This window comes from Perognathus longimembris, chromosome 18 (assembly GCF_023159225.1).
Source record: "Perognathus longimembris pacificus isolate PPM17 chromosome 18, ASM2315922v1, whole genome shotgun sequence".
NCBI lineage: Eukaryota > Metazoa > Chordata > Mammalia > Rodentia > Heteromyidae > Perognathus > Perognathus longimembris.
Window position 1 is genome coordinate 26,475,504 of NC_063178.1, and position 17,751 is coordinate 26,493,254.

A 17,751-nucleotide genomic window follows, 5' to 3' on the forward strand; every position below is an offset into this window, starting at 1 on the left:
TGCATTGAGCTAAATACACATAAGCACATGAATGCATAAAAATCTGGTAAAGATCTGAATATATTCAGTGGATTGTAGCAGTACCAATTTCCTGGTTAAGATATTGTATTCCAGCCAAGTGTCTGTGGCTCATGACTGTAATCCTAGGATCACAGTTCAAAGTCAACCTGGACAAGAAAGCCCATGACTTCCCTTTATCTTCAACTAACCATCAAAAATACTGCAATTGGCATCGTGGCTCAAGTGGTAGGTGCCAAGCTTGAACAAAAAAGCTAAAGGACAGCACCTAGGCCCTGCGTTCAAGCCCCAGTACTGACATAAACATGTATACAGTATATTCCAATAATGCTAGCTGCTTCTTTCATTGAGAGAAATTGTAGATGGAATCTCTTTGTGTTAGTTCCTATGCTTAACATAGTCCATAATTATATAAAATAAAAAAGGTAAAAAGGTAATGAAAACTGAGGTCGGGGGAGAAATTTAGGAATGATAAAATAAGGACCTCTAAAAATTCATTCTCCCATTAAAAGCAGCAAGAAATTTGGCAAAATCAATGTTTCAGAACTCTGGAAATGAGCAGAAGCTTGCAAAACTTTGAATGTTTATTCAATACAAAAAGGTAAATTCTAGGTGGAAATGTGGCTTAGTGGTAGAGTGCTTACCTAGCATGCATGAAGCCCTCAGTTTGATTCCTCAGTACCACATAAAGAGAAAGAGCTGGAAATGGCACTGTGGCTCAAATGGTAAAGCACTAGCCTTGAGTACAGAGAGGCTCAGGGACAGTGCCCAGGCCCTGAGTTTCAAGCTCCAGGAATGGCAAAAAAAAGATAAATTCTAATAACACTGAATTTGGTGGCATTTTAACTTACCTCATGTCCCTCTTCGCCTCCCTAGCTCCAGAGTAGCTTTAAAAATTAAGTCACCTGCAATCATAGTGGAATGCAAAAGTCTAACAGCCACTGGGATAGCCAGAATAATGAAATGATTCTAAAACTGTCTATTAGGAGACTGGAAAATTCCACTAACACTTGTCTTTATTTGACCTGTATACAAGCTCAGGGTATATTTTCCCCCAATAGTATTTGTAACAATTGGTGACAGTTATTATATATCACAACAGCCTGAGGTCATGATAACAGCTAAGACAGACCACCAATTTGATATGTAAAGCTAGGAAACCAAGCCAGGCATAATGTACATGCTTACAATCTCAGCACTCATGAGGAGAAGGCGGGAAGATTGAACATTTGATACCAGTTTGAACCACATAGTGAACTCCAAGACAGTCTGGGCTATGAGACTCCCCCCAAAGCTAGGAAATCAATCATTCATCACAGGCTTCGGAAATTTCTGACATATTCTTGGGACTCTAGAAGGTCATTCTATGCATAGAGCTGTTTTGCATGTCCAGGAAATATCTGAAAAGGCCCATGGTTCCCATTTCTGACTAACCATAAGGCTCTGTGCAAGCAGGTGTGATGGTTAAGATAAAATTATAACCTGTCTGCCTGGATGTTAAAAGCATGTCCTAGCATGCACGAAAAGTCCCTCAGCAAAGGCTGATAGACTTATTATATATCCAAACACTAAAGAAAAATTTCTAATCATTAACTGCCCTCTAAGATACCCTAGCAGAGATGACAGTGTATATACACAGAGAGAGAAAGAGAGGAGAGAGAGAGAAGAGAGAAGAGATAGATAGATAGATAGAGAGAGAGAGAGAGAGAGAGAGAGAGAGAGAGAGAGAGACTATAGAGAACTGATTCAGGAAACTCACTAAATAGAAAGTAGCAACAGTAACACCAAATAGCAACCACAATCATTGAGAATTAAAGGAAAATCTAATTTCTAATTACGCCACATTTAAAACTTTCAATTTTAACCAAAAGTTAGGAGAAATGATGCGAAAACCCAAGAAAGTATGATCCATACAAAATACAGGCAGTAAAATTTGTCTGTGAGGAAAATCTCATGGTAAACAAAGACTTATTTGGTGAATTACTTAAAACATACTCAAAGAACTAAAGGTAACCATGCCTTAAGAAAAGAATGTAAATGATGTCTCAATAAATAAAAAGTACAACCAGGCTCATGCCTGTAATCTCAGAAGGCTGAGAAATGAGGGTCATGGTTTGAAGCCAGCCAGGGCAGGAAAGTCTATGGAGACTCTTATCTCCAATTAACCACCCCAAAACCACAAGTGGGACTGTGGCTCAAAGTGACAGAGTGCTAGCATTGAGCACAAAAGCTCAGGGACAGTGCCCAAGCCCTGAGCTCAAGCCCCATGACTGACAAAACAAGTACTCACCAGTATCACCAGGAAGGGGGGCGGGGAGAGGGAGGAAGGGAGGGAGGGAAGGAGGGAGAGAGGAAGGAAGGGAGGAAGGGAGGAAAGAAAACAAATACTCTTGCTCTCTGCATGTTGAAGATCTGGCTTTAAACTTGCAGGACAATCTTGACAAGTGACAAGGCTTAGGGCAGATGAGTTTACTGTACTCTTCATGAAGACATCAGTGCAGAGAAAGGCATGATAGTACGAGATGAGGCTGTAATTGGACAGAGGCAACAGAAATTTACCCTGTGTGATGGGAAGCCCTGGGACTTCTCAATCAAAAGTTAAAGAACAAATATACTTCAACTGAGAGTGGGGAGTAGTGATCCACACCTCTGTCTGATGCCAGTACTCAGGAGATAAAGATATGAGTCTGGGCTAAATTGTGAGATTGTGTCTCAAAAACATACACACACAGACACACACACACAGAGACACACACACAGACACACAGACACAGACACACACACACACACACACACACACACACACACACACACACACACACACACACACCAAGAAATGGGGTCATAGCTCAGCCGTAGAATACTGCCTAGCAATATTTGAGCTTGAGCACCTCACAGCAAACAAACCATGTGTCATAATCTTTCAAGGTAAAGTTGGTATTCTAAGAATGAGGAAAAAGCAAATAGTTTGAAAGTAATTGTTGGAAATTAAGCAATGGTTAAAGCAGGTTTAAAAATATATAAATTAACCTTAAACCAGCCTTTTAATTATTATCAGGAAGTGTTTGTTAAAGCAAGATTTTGCCTCATAGTGGAGAATATGATTATTTTTATTGAAACTGATTATGATTTTTAAAAGCATGGCGCTGTCACCTAGCCATTGGTGTCACCTAGCCATTTTCTTAGCTCCAGTCACCAACCCTGCAAATATTTTTTGGCTAAAATTTAGCTCAGTAGTTTTCTGTCCTCCCTAATGTGAAATAACTGTTGATACAAACAGCTGAAAAGTGAGGGTTAGACAAAATATTTTCAATAATCAGATTTTCATTCTCAAGGTTTTGAACAAAGTGGTGTGTGTGTGTGTGTGTGTGTGTGTGTGTGTGTGTGTGTGTGTGTGTGTGTGTGTGTCCTGGGACTCGAACTCAGAGCCAGGATGCTGTCTCTGAGCTTTTGTGCTGAAGGTAAGCACTCTACTAATTGAGTCAAAGCACCAATTCCAGCTATTTTGGTGGTTAATTGGAAATAAGAGTTTCTTAGATTTTTCCACCCAGTCTGGCTTTGAGTCACCATTCTTAGATTTCAGCCTGCTGAGTAGCTAGGATTACAGCCACTAGTGCCCAGTTTTAAACAAGTTTTTAAGGGTCCAGAGGAGTAGTCATTAGAGACACATATCATTTTCAAGGAAAGAAAGAATTATGTATTCTTGAGAATACTTCCAAATTATCGTTTGCTCAGATAGTTTTCTCTACAGTCTTAACTTCTTTTCACTCACTGTTAACATATTTTCATTGCTTTAAAGAGATGCTATAGTATGTTTACATTTTTAAGATTGCCTTCTACTGACAACTACTTGCTATCACCAAAAGATCAGAAAAATTTGTCCTAGGCAGATACTGTCAGAATTCATCATTGGAGAACTGGTTCAATTCAATGTGGGGCTGACTACTTGGCTGAGGCTAGTTTATGTCAAAGATGGATAATATTGGAAGAGTTGCTATAGTGTTTAAGACCGAAGAATAGTATCACAGAGACAAATTTAGCTTTTGAACAGAGGGTGGCTGAGTAACAGGTCAGGCACATACTTTATTCTGTTCTTTCATATATATACTTAAATGCATATACATGCATTTAAGGGAGGTTGGGGAGGAACTATTATCTCTCAATTTCTTTCCATCCCTAACGGTTAATGATGGGCTGGAAATGTGGCTTAGTGGTAGACTGCTTGCCTTGCATGCATGAAGCCCTGGGTTCAATTCCTCAGTATCATATAAACAGAAAAAGCCAGAAGTGGTGCTGTGGCTCCAGGGATAAAGCGTTAGCTTTGAGCGAACAAAGCTCAGGGACAGTGCCTAGGCCCTGAGTTCAAGCCCCAGGACTGGCAAAAACAAACAACCTAATGTTTAGTGATGCCCCTAAATAAATCCTGCACACTGATCTTTTGCAACTTCTTTTTCTCCTTATATTTGTTTTCAATATTTATTTCAATATGAACTCATTTGGATGCACATGTTCATTACATGAATACCCAGTGGTATCTGCCTCAGTTCTGAAGTTCCTATTGGTAGTTCTGGTGCTCAATACTGACCATGGAGATAGTGACGAGGCTTGAGGTGAGCAATAAAGGAAAAGCACCAACAGTGGATCTTTCCAGAATACTGTGGCCTCTTCATTCTCTTCCAGCCCTAATGGGAAACTGGTATTAGCCTAACCCATTGACAGGAATGTGGACTAGGCAGTGCTCAGGGGCAAGAGGGGAAAGAAAGCAAAAAAAAAAAAAAAAAAGAAAAAAAGTGGCTATTCCTCTTCTACCACAGATATCTTGATTTTAGAACTCAGCTTGGCTTCTTTTATTACTATTTTTAATAAGATACAAATCAGTTATAATCCAGATTTCTTGAAATTTCACAACACAGGAATTACACATGTTAAACTGAACATTTCACCACAGTAATTCTTATCATTGCCTCTTACCAATTATTTGCCATGAGAATTGTGCTTTTTGTTTACTTGCAACTATAGTCCTTTACCAAGTAAATTCTTCAGTATCAAGGTAAAAAGGATAATTTGTGATTTGATATGCTTACCATTTATTCTTCTCTCATAGTTATGAAATTAATAAATGACAAATCATTAATCAAAACAGGTCAGTGAGTCTGATTTTAGGAGGTAAAGACCTGAGTATATGAGCTATATCCTATTAAATGCACAACAACAACAATAACAAAAATCTGAGCAGAAATACATCTTAGGAAACCATTAGTCCAAAAATATTCCTACTTAAAAGGTGTAAAGTCCACCACAAACAAAGGGTAGATTAGCATTTCAAAAGTTCAATTCTACATTTTCTTCCTCATCCGTGAATTTGTGAAAGAAAATGATGGGAAAATTTTTCATTTTGTGGTGAGTTAAAACGGGGTCTCACTACATAGCCCAGGTTGACCTTGAATTCATGATCCTTCTGCTTCAACATCTTGGGTATGGGATCATAAGTATATCAGTTAAAAAATTCCTTTCAAGCAATTAAGTTACAGTATATGTCTAATTGTCATGGTAACTTGTCTAATTTTTCTTTTATAAACATGATTGTTCTTCAACTTTGAACATTCAAATTAGAACCTGTATCTCTTGATCTAAAACCATTGAACTTGTAGCAATAGTTAACTATGTTCACACAAGATAATTTCTTTGGAATGTTTAAAAATATCCTTTGCCTATAGAAATATGGTTTGCCCCCTGGTGGTGAAATTATTATTACTTTTATTTGTTTTGTTTTGTTTTTAAGTTGTAAAACTTTATGGAGTCAATATGCTCAAATCCTCTATAGCAAGCAAAAATAACAAAATGTTATATACTGGAGGTGGAAAGAGAGGAAACTAGGTTATGCAGCATGGTAAAATGGGCATATCACAACATATTTAGGACAGTAAATTAAAATTTTCTATATGTTACCATGTAGAGCTAAGATTTCCTTAGCCTAGTCCTATTTGTTTCCATGTTGATCATGTAGCTAATTTAGAATTATAAACAATGCTGCCCTATTCTTAGTAAATTTAATAATAAGCATTTCTGAGGCATGGCATTTCTACACATAATCCCATGCTTTAGTTAGGGTTTGCTGACTGAGATGAACAGCAACTTTGTATTGCTTTTCATTGTGTTCCAATTTGGCATCACAAACAATATTAGGGCTTGACAGTAGAGTGCCAAAACCAACTTGTTCAGCCTGAAAGAATAGGTGATGAAGAGGTCTGTTCAGATTTTCTTTTGCACACTAATTAGAGCTTTTGTATGTAAGGAAAATAGAGAGCTGAAGGGAATAGCTGGAAGGAGAAAATGGCTGGGTTGGCTAAAGGAGAAAAATAAATAAGGTTCACTAAAAAAGCAGATTCAGGCAAGTTACCACAAACCTTTGAAAAATTAATGATAGTCCTGGAACTGTAGGAGACGTTAGAAGAAAGAAGCTTTTACCATGGATTTTATTTGATGCATTATAAAAATCTATGAAAAGCAGAAAAGATTGCCTGAAAATACAGAGCTGGTTTAGGGGAAGATGACATGGGTTTTTAGTGACTTACTAATGGAATGTGAATATTTCCCTTTTCTTCTGTTCATTTGGATGCAAGTTCTTAACTCTAGATTTACTGTTTAAACTAAAACTGAGCTTAGTAGGAACTACTTGGGAGCAAAAAGCATTAAACTAGCTCTTATAAGCAGTCATTATTTTGTACAAACAGTCTTGTTTGTCATCATCCTCTGCAAGTTAGTGATTGGGTAAATTTCTGGTGAAGCAGGCAATTGCAACCCAAGTTTGATAACAGATACCTTTAAAGACAACCTCAAAGTATTTATAAATTGATAATGTTTCTATAGGGAACTTAATGCCATATAAATGGATTTCCTATAAAATATAGCAATATTTAAATGGCAACATCTACATAACAGGAAACTTTATTCCCAATAAGACCTTATAATTTTGGTAGCCCAACAGTATTATTTTAATTTTAGCAATGTAGACATTGAAATGAATAGAAATTGAAATATGTATCACCCAGCTAGTAAGGGGTAGAGCCAGGTGTCAAATTTAATCAATTTGAGTCTAGAATCTGTGTTCTTACTCTTGTGAGATTATTTGAGTAAGTAGTACATTATTCAGAGAAGTGAAAACCATAGTGTCAACACGTAAGAAATATATTTATTATTTATAACACAAAGAACATCTGTATTTATTTATGAGAACCTTCACATGATTAAAATTCAATACTGCAACACAAAAGGGATTATTTCCCAAGGAGATGCTTTCCCAAAACAATATTTTTCTAACCTTTGTCAACTCAATATAGGTTTCTGAATAGTGTTTGGATAAATAAATTACTGAATGAAGATATAAATGTTCCATTAAAGAACAATGATATCTTAGACTTATATGCCCCTGTATTTGAGAAACAGCCCTATAGAGACTAATGAGAACATTTCAAGATTTAATGAGAGCCAGACATTTTTAAATCATGGGATGAATAAACCAGTAATGGTTGTTTTAAGAAGACTTTAGATTTTAGCTCTAACAGGTATTGTATTCAATTCTGTTTGATATGGCTAAATTTGATCTTACCCTAAAGTAAAGCTAGAATACCAGATGGCTTATTTAAGTCTCTTTGAGTTCTCCTATGGGTTATAAAATCACCAGCACTCTCTCTGATTCCCCCTGGAAAGTAATGTTTATAATAATATTCAAGCTCTCATGTAATGAGATCAGAACTCCCCATCATCCACCAAGCACCCTGACTTCCCCCTCCTCACTTCACACCTCAACCACAAACTATAATAGTCACATCCTGAACCTTATCAACACTATCCAAAAAGAAAATTCATTAGCCATAAATGAGCTGATAGGATTCTAGCTCACCTAGATGCAACACATTGAAATACAATTAGAAACTGCCATGGAAATTTTCATTGGGTTTATTCTTTGGTTATTTATGCCATAGCTATGCTGAGTTTATGTGATTCCTTAAATTAACTGAGCTCATTAAATTTCCTGTCTTCCTTCTTTAACATGTTTAAGGCTACAAACACTTTTTGATATAATTGCCTTTAATACACTGTTTCTATACTGTAACTATGGTGTATTCAGGTGCATTCAGTGTAATTGTGGTGTATTCAATTAGACTATGGTATATTTTTCCTAGTGGAGGTTTGAAGTCCTTACTGTTATCTGTGTGGGTGGGTTTCTTTTCCTTTCTCTTTCTATAAGCAGCTTCAGTGCCATATAATTAGCATACACATATCACCTACTTAAAATATATAAATCATTATTCTTTTAGCATAGTCATCACCATCACCACTATCATTTTAAAACACTTTCAAACCCTCTAAAAGATATTTTGGATTCATTTGTAGTAAGTCTCTTACTAGCAGCCCTAAATAATCACTAACTCACTTTCTGAGTTTGCCTACCGTGGACTTTTTATATAAATGGAATCATATACTATGTGACCTTTTATGACTGGCTTTACTCACTTGGCATATTTTCATCTGTATTACACAACATGTATTTGTGCTTCATTTCTTTTGATTGCTAAATGATAAGTAACACCATTAGGAATAATAATAATCACATTGTATGGCTACCCCATTTTATTTAATGATGTTGATGGACATTCAAGATGTTTCCAATTTTTCTGATCATGTGTGAATAACAGTGTTATGGATATTTGCATATAAGTTTTTGTGTGGTCGTATAGCTTTATTTCTCTGGGAGTCCCATTATTCCGTCATCCAGTAATTCTTTGGGTACATTTTTTTAGAAACTGCCAAATTGTTGTCATGATTCTGTATTCTAATGAACCAAGTTTTAATTTCTCTACATATTCTCCACTACTTTTTTTTTGTCTGTGCTAGGGCTGGGGCTTCATCTCAGGGCCTAAGCACTATCCCTGAGTTTCTTTTTGCCCAAGTAGTGCTCTACCATAAGCCACAACTCTACTTCCAGCTTAAAAAAATAGTTTAGTGGAGATAAGAGTCTCTCTCAGACTTTCCTGTATCGGCTGGCTTCAAACCTGATCCTTAGATCTCAGGCTCCTGAGTAGCTAGGATTACAGGTGTGAGACACCTGTGCCTGGCTTCATCACTACTTTTTATTGTCTGTGTTTTTAATTATAGAGACCCTAGTGTTTTGATTTGCAATTACTTAATGACCGAAGATATTGAGCATATTTTAAGTGTGACTATTGGCCTTTTGCCTGTCTTCTTAGGAGAAATGCAAAATTCCTATTTTCAGAAATGAATCTGGTTGTGTTTTGTATTTTAGCTATAAATATTCTTTACACATTTTTGGATATAAGTCTTCAATCAGGTTTACTGTTTGCGAAGATCTTCCTAGCTGTCTTGGTTGGAATGTTTACATTCTCTTGATGGCCTTTAAATTTTATGATGATATCATAGTTTAGAGGACAAAGTCTTCTACTCAGGGCCTCTTCCTTAGCTCAGTTTGCTTGCATGGCTAGAGCTCTACCACTTGATCCATGCCTCTAGTACACTTTTTGCTCATTATTTCAGAAATGGACTTTACTGCCTGGGTTGGCTTTCAATCTTCATCTGTATCTCACTCTTCTAAGTAGCTAGGATTACAGGTGTGAGCCACTGCTATTTGGCACAGTTTTTTAAAATTAGTATCAATTAGTTGTACAATGTATACAAGGCATCATAATCAGGGTCACTCCCTCTGTCAGTCAACTTAAAAGTTTTCAGTTTCTATGCAGTCCAATTTCCTTCAAGTATTTATGCATTTGGCATCATATCTAAGAAATCATTGGCTGAATCACTAAGATTTGCTTTTCATTTTCTTGTAGCATTTTATATTTTTAGCTCTTCTGGTTTAGATTTATGACCCATTTTGAGTTCATTATTTTCACAACTCCTTTTATTTATTTATTTTTTTTGTGTGTGGGTTGGGAATTCAGGAGGACTTATGTAGACATGAGCTGGGGCTGCCAAGAGCCTTATTGCCAGAATTCTTTTGTTCACAACTCTGGAGTTTAGGTGCTCTTTGATTCAGTTTCTCTACACATAGTATCTCATCATCTAGGGCCTCTTTCTTCTCCTTCACTGTCTTACAACATAGTGGTCTTAGCGTAGTCATACTTATATAATGGTTGGTTTCTAAGCAGGACTGCAGAGAATGTGTGACAGGAAAGCGAGAATTCCAAGAGACAGAGAAAGTCCACCCCCATGAGATCTAATGTTTTTGTCAGTTTTTCTTTTTCTTTTTTTTTTTTTTTGCTATTTTTTTTTCCTATTTATTGTCAAAGTGATGTACAGAGAGGTTACAGTTTTATATGTTAGGCCTTGGGTACATTTCTTCACAACTTTTATTTTGTAAAATTCTTGGTAGTATTTCTTCAAATACTGTTTCTGCCTCTTCCACTTTATTATTTTTTAGGAATCTTGTCATATTTCTGTTGGGTTTATTCTTTGTCCACGTTGCTTTTAAGCTCTGTTCTGTTCTCTCCAGTTTTTTTTCCCCCATGTGCTTCATTCAGTGTGGGTATCTTTTTTTCTTGACCTATCCCCAAACTCACTAATTCTTTGTTCTACTATGGCCAGTTTTCTATTACACTTATCTATCTAGTCCTTGATTTCACACAGTTCTCAATTTAATATATTTCCATTCCTTTTTTGTGGATTCTAAATCTTTGACAAAATTCTACATCTTTTAATCCATTTTGTCCATTTTCCTTCTGTTTTATAACCTATTGCTTTGTTTTATAAGTTATTTTAAGTTCTTGACATTAAAAGAACTTGAACTATTGCTCTTAAGTTCAACATCAGGTTTATCTGTTAGTATTCTATTATCTGTTTACCCTTTTCATTATTGGTTATGTTTTCTTGATATTTTCTTGTCTCATCATTTTTTAAGTATATGTCATACAGGTCTTTTAAATAAATGTCTGTAGGTACTGGTGATATTATTTTCTTTCAGAAATGAAGGTAGATGAGGATGGAATTCTGCTTACCTTGGTCTAATCAGGGATGAACTGGATGAAGACTGGGATGTGGTTTTAAAGACTCGGTCTATTCCTTACTTAATTTTGTTTTTCATGATCCCTGTGAGCTTTTCTTCAAGAACAGAAAAGGTATCTGTTTCTTCTGACCTCGATTCTGCCACTGAGAGGCTTTAAGCTTAAACTATTACCCTCCCGGTCATACAACTTCACAAATATCTTGAATGGGAAGAATGCCTGTGTATCTTAGGCAGGTTCCCTCTTCTAGATAGAATTAGTTCTATATACAGTAGTGGAATGGAGGTAGTGGGGGCAATTTTGTGTCTCAAACCCAGAGCCTCAGCAAATGTCCTACAGAAAACTTAGCTTTATGTTTGGAGATTCTTTAAGTTTTCCAATATGTGACTCATAGCACAGTGGTTTCTCTTTTTCTAGGTAAAGTCCTCTGCTCAGGTCAAGTTTGGTGGGTCCTTGTCCAGAATCAATAAATGCCATCAGGGTGGCTTAGTCCTGGACTCAGAAAAATCAGGTTCACTCAACTGCATTGTCCTTTGTAGCACAATAACCATGTGAAGATGACAGACTAGGAATCTAAATGTTAACTGCGGTCTTTGCAGGGACCTAGACAAGCAAGAAAAGCATCTCGGGATGGACAGGTATTATGAGAACCAGAGAGGACAAATTTTCAAGAACATGAATAGCTGACAAGACAGTTTCCAACTCTGCTAGGTTGACCTTAGAAGGGGATGTGCTCCCTCTAGATAAACTCCCTGCAGTTCTTGGGAAACAGGGGTAGATATCAGGAGGAAAAATACTAGAATGTCTGCTAGAAGCTCAGGGTAAGACTCCCAGATTTTGGGCCATGTGGCATCCATTTCAAATGAAATACCTGATTTTGTCTAATGATAAAAAAAAAAAGAGAGTCATGTGAAAGTAGTACTTTTTGTTACTTTTTATTATTTGATGATTTATTCATTGAATAAATAGTAACTTAATTTAGCAACTTGGTAAATATGATTTTTATTCCAAGAAAACTAGTATATCAAAAGATAAACGTAAAAGCTATAGTAGAGAAAATGTGGTAGAGAACTGTTCACAGGATTCAGTTCAATTCATTGAGTTTGATCGTGTGCTTTGCATTGTCCTAGTACTGAGGATACAAAGAAAAGGTAGCATCTCTTGCTGTGGACTAAATGTTTGTAGTCTCACAATATTCATATGTAAAAGCCCTAAGCTCTGATGTTGTAGTATCTGGTGGTGGGATGTTTGGGTGATTGAGATGAACTTATGAGAAGAGATAGGAGTTTCTCTTTACATCTCTCACTCTACCTTGGTCATGCTAAGATATTACATAAGAAGGCAGCCATTTGCAAAATGAAAAGGAGGTCCTTGGTATAACCTGACCATACTGGCACCCTAATCTGGGACTTCCCAATATTTTAGAACTTTGGATAATAACTGTTGATTAAGCCTCATAAGTCTATCTTTTTCTAGAAGATTCAGCTCTTGTAATCTCTGAAAGGGCAACCTCTTGATTAAAATGTGATTCAAGTATATATTCTTTTAAGCAAGATATATTCCCATTCATTTATGATTTAAAATATATTTAAACTCCATGATAATTTCTAAGATTTGCTTCTATGTCATGTTTTGTTGTTGCTTTTTTTTACTTCCAGATTTCTTTTAATTTTTGTTATTGTTATTATAAAGGTGATATAAAAGGGATTGCAGTTATGTAAGTTAGGTAGAGTATGTTTCTTTTTGGATAATGTTACCCTATGTCATGTTTTTTAACCTTTATTGATTTAAAAAACATTTTTTATGTTTTGTTGGTTGTGGTGCTTGAAGTCAGGGCCTGGGCACTGTCTATGAGCTCTTTTGCTCAAGGCTAGTAGCACTCTACCACTTTTGAGTCACAGGCCCACTTCCAGTTCTCTGGTGGCTGGTTAAATGGAGATAAGAGTCTCACAAACTTTATGTATGGGTAGGCTTTGAGCTGTGATCCTCAGATTTCAGCTTCCTGAGTAGCTAGGATAATAGACATGAGCCATCAGCAGTAGACTCTAATATCCTTATTATGACAGTGAAAGTAACTTTATCATTGCCCTATTAACACAATGTAATTGGACAGATCCAAAAAGGGGAAAACAGGAGGCCAGACTTTCAAAACTGGGCTACCACTTTGAGTTATACAAGCATTCTTGTTCTCTTTTTCATTTTCAGCTATTTGAAAAGTATTTTTTGTTCTCTTTTTCTTCTTCAATAGTAGTAGTAAGGGAGAAATATGGGAAGGCTAAAACTAAGTTCACACCAAAGAACAATAGCTGTGGAGGAAAAATAGAAAATAAACAGAAGCAACAGAAACCTAGACGTGAGATCTTATTTGAAAGATAAGACCAGGTTTTTAATCTGTATGTCTTTAAAAACAAACATTAATGTGGGTGGGGGAAGGGAAGGGACCTAATTAATGGTTTAAGCTACATTTCTCCTGAAACTAGGATTGACTCATGATTAGGAACTCTACCAAGCTTTTTGTTTTATGGTATATGTGTCTGAATCTTAATTGATGGTTAGAAGCCTATCTTTTGTCTTGAATTCCTTTTGTTTTTATTTCTCTCTCACACTAAATCCCACTCACTAAATTTGTCCCTTTTACACATTGGTTCCGTTCCTTCTGTTGATGGGATAATGAAATGTGTGAAACAGAAGCCACATTCAAGTACGCTATTTTAGAGTTCAGTACTTAGCAAGAGAGCAAGACAGCGCTATTTAGAAAGGAGCTATTTGTAAGTGAGATGTCCCCGGTAGATGCGTGACATCTGTAACTGTTTAAGTCTGTCCACCTGCTTAAATACACGGGCAGCTCCCTTCACATGCAGTCATGAGAGGCTCTGGTGGCAGTAGAGGTGATGGGGAGTGCGCCCCGCACTTCTACTTCCGGTCCCGCCCCTCCCCACGGTTGCTAAGAGACGTGATGTCACCGGAAGCGGGACCTGGGATAGGCTGAGGCCAAGCCTCGCCCCCTCCCCTGCCTCGTCGCCGGGCGCTGGCGCTCCAGCTGTTTGTAGGCCCTGGGGCGAGGGTCGGGGAAGGGAGGCCCGGCTGCCGCCCCCTGGCCGCCCGCTCCCACCGTCCCCACGACCCCCGCGCCCTCGCCGGAGCCGGCTGCCCGACTGGCTGCCCGCGCTTCTGACTGACAGACGCGGTTCCCCGGCAGCCGGGCTGCCCGCCACGTCCCCGGTTGTCGGCCGACGGCCACGCGTGGCGAGCGACCTTTCGGAGCCCAGCGCGATGTCGGCTCCCCGCTCCGGGCGGGCGCCGCTCCCTCCGTGGCCCGGACGCGGACTCCGGCTCCGGCTCGTGCGGCCCTCGCCGGCCTCGTCGTCGCTGCCTCCGCCGCCGTGGCGGTTGGTGCTGCTGTCGCTGCTGCTGCTGGCGGCCGCGGGCCCGGCGCGTGGCTGGGAGAGCGGGGACCTGGAGTTGTTCGACCTGGTGGAGGAAGTGCGGCTCAACTTCTACGAGTTCCTCGGGGTGCCGCAGGTAAGCGCGGCGCCCGCGGAGCCCACGCGCGGAGGGAAGGAAGGGCGCGGTGGGGCGCGGGGCCGGCGCGGGACGCGCTTCCTCCCAGCGAGCCGGGCGTCCGCGGCGGGCTGGAGTCATCCAGGCCCCGCGGTCGGGTTCAGCCAGGCCCAGCGGACTCTCCTGGTAGTACGGCCCGGTGAGGACGCGCCGCCCTTCCCCAGCGCCTCTCCCACTCGTGGGCTCGGTGACAGGCTGGAAGGGGCCGCTGCGCCGGGTGGTGCTGGCTTCCCCTCGCGCTGGCGTTCGTGGGAGGGGGCAACCTTCCTCCCAGCTGTGCTTGGGGAAGTACGGGGACGGCTCCACCTGGACCGCCAGAGAGTAGCCATGTCTCCCCCTCGGCTGTCACCTTCCTACTTTCCACGTCTCCTGACTTCATCTGGGTTCTTCTTTCCCCTTCCTCTCCACTTCCTCTTCGGGAAATGTCCCACGTTGTTGTCACTCAAGTTGTAATCTTGTTAGCCCGTCTGTTGGAGGGAGGGAGGGGTCGTAAACTTACCTGGAGGAATTGGATATACCTACCAGCTTGTTCTGGAAACTCAGGAGAAGCTCTGAAGCATTCTGGTAGCAGCTGTGGGAAAAGAAGCCTGATTAGTAGGGCAGGGTCACGCCCTGGGTCATTTTCTTTGCTTCTCATGTCCTTATTTTTGTTTTTTCCTTCAAAGTTTGCTGTTAACTTGTACAGTCCATTTGTTGTGGTTTATTTCTACCATAGAAGATGGTTGAGTTGTGGGTATTTATTTAATTTCTATCTGTATGAGCCTTGTATAAAGATGAACGCAGTTCAAGTATTTCAGAATATTCTTAGTAGAGTGAAAGATTTCACATGTTAAACTTCATATGTTCTGCTGGAGTCCTTCATACAATGCTTAGAATAAGTTAAGGTTCAAAACCAAGTTAGACAATTGTCACTATAAAGGCACAGCTCACATGACTAAATATGAAATGCACAACTACTCCCATAGGCTATTATAAATTTGGGTGAACCATTGAAATCTTAAAAGGGAATCTAGATGGTGTCGGTGGCGAAATCTTAAAAGGGAATCTAGCTGGTGCCGGTGGCTGTCACCTGTAATCCTAGCTACTCAGGAGGCTGAGATTTGAGGATCATGGTTGAAAGCCAGCAGGGCAGGAAAGTCCAAGAGACTCTTACCTTTAATTAACCACCAATAAAAACAAACACCAGAAGAGGAGTTGTAGCTACTAAGTTGAGTTCAAGCCCAGGACCCCCTCCCCCTGTCTAATTTTCCATTTAAATTGAACAATTAAACAGAAAGTTAATACATAAGCATTGTATTTGTATCCTATTACTTAATATAAAATGCTAGGTTGTCATAGTTCTGTGACTTTTAAGTTTTCATTTTTATAACATGAAAGTATGTGTTTCCCATTTCAAATATTTAGTAGATTTAGTAGTAACTGTATTTATGAGTCACCTGGTTTGACCTCCTACTCAGAGACAAAATATACCTCATTTTCAAGGTGAATGTTAATGAAATGTATGTAACAATAATTAGTGGAAATACATGTTTGAAGAGTAACTCCCTCCACCCACCCCCAGCACTGGGGCTTGAACTCGGCCTGTGCTTGCTAGACCAGACACCTTACAACACTTCAACCACAGTTCCAGCCCTGTGGTTTGGTTCTGTTACTCCAGCTAGAATGCTGGGTTACAGGCTTGCAATACCATACCTAGGACTGGTGACTCATTTTGGAGAGTGCCTTAAATACCAAGAAGATTTGTTTAGATCTTATTCAGATTGACTAAATTCTGTGCGTAGTAAGAGTCTTACATTTAGACTATTCAAAAATCTTGAAGATGGTTTCCAATTATCCATGGAAATTAAGCTCCTCTAAGAAAACACAGAAAGTAGTAGTGGCTTCAAATTTAGATTTTTGATTTAGCTTTGCATGTGTACTCTCATAGAATTTTCATATATAATCTCATACTGTTTAATTTTCAATTAATTAGGCAATGTGAACAACCACAGCACTTAACTATGTGAGAAAAAGCATAGATAGTGAAGAAAATATTCTTTGTTGAGGTAGAATTTGAAATGAGGAATCCAAGAAATTTATTTGTGCTTTTCTGTCTAACTGTTGAAATTGCAATGAAAACCAGAAGAAACTAATTCTTGAAGTGGAGGAATACATTAGAACTTTTTTTTTTTTTGCTTTATTTTGAACCTTGACTTTCTTGGAACACTTTCAGAAGTGCAGACTTCAGGTAGAGACAAATGCAGCTTGTTTAAGGTCTTTAATGTATAACTTTTAAGCTAGAGCCAAGCAGTCTCTTGGTGATTAGCCAGACTTTGGGATAGAACAAAGCAGGAAAGACTACCCAAACTGGTCACTGGGCTCTGTGAACTAATCAGTGTTGTTGCTTATTCAGTAGACTGACTTGGAATGTGGCCCTTATTCTGGAACCTAGCTTTATATAAAACAAAACCTCTGTATATATAGTAGAGTGAAATGCATAAGAAAACTAGGTAAATACAAATATGGGATGATGACAGGAGGCTTCTGAAGGTAGTTAGGGAGTAAGCCTTTCTGATAATTGGTGTCTTGGTCTTTTCCAGCTGCTATACAGAACATAACCTGGACAGTTTTGCAACAACAGAGAATTATTTCTCATAGTTGGAAGGTTGGGGAGTCAAGATGATGTGCTGGACGGTTGTGTATATGCTGAACACCTTCTAATTTATGGATGGCATCTTCTGCTATGTTCTTGTATCACCAATGAGGAAAGACAGATATTAGGGGCTCTATTTGTAAGGGTACTAATCCCGTTCACAGAGGCTTCATTCTTAGAACCTTTTCATTTCCTAGCTGCTGCTTGTCCTAGTATTATCACTCTGAGGAATAGATTTTTTCATATGTGTTATGAAGGGATTCAAACATTCAGATCCTAGCACGGAGGAGGAACATTCAAAGAAGAGTACAAAGTAAGTGCAGAGGCCTTGTGGTAGAAGTTGGTTTAATGTGTAAGGAAGGCAGCAAGGCAGCCCATGTGGTTGGTTCAGAGATGGAGGATCATGGTAATAGGAGATATTATAGGAGCCATAAGTTGTGGGGAAAGATCATGTAGGACTTTGTTTGTCATTATAAGGACGTTGGCCTTTACTTACAATGAAATTGAACTTCCAGTGGGGAG

The 17,751-nt window shown here is 39.0% G+C and overlaps 1 protein-coding gene across 1 annotated transcript in view; it reads left to right on the forward strand.

Moving 5' to 3' along the window:
- Nucleotides 1-14,032: 14,032 nt before the first annotated feature.
- Nucleotides 14,033-17,751, forward strand: part of Dnajc1 (DnaJ heat shock protein family (Hsp40) member C1) — a 139,205-nt gene continuing 135,486 nt past the window's right edge. Inside the window, exon 1 of the mRNA XM_048368017.1 lies at nt 14,033-14,558. Within this exon, the coding sequence (XP_048223974.1) occupies nt 14,310-14,558 (249 nt within the window). The 5' untranslated portion in view covers nt 14,033-14,309. The remainder of the gene's footprint in view (nt 14,559-17,751) is intronic.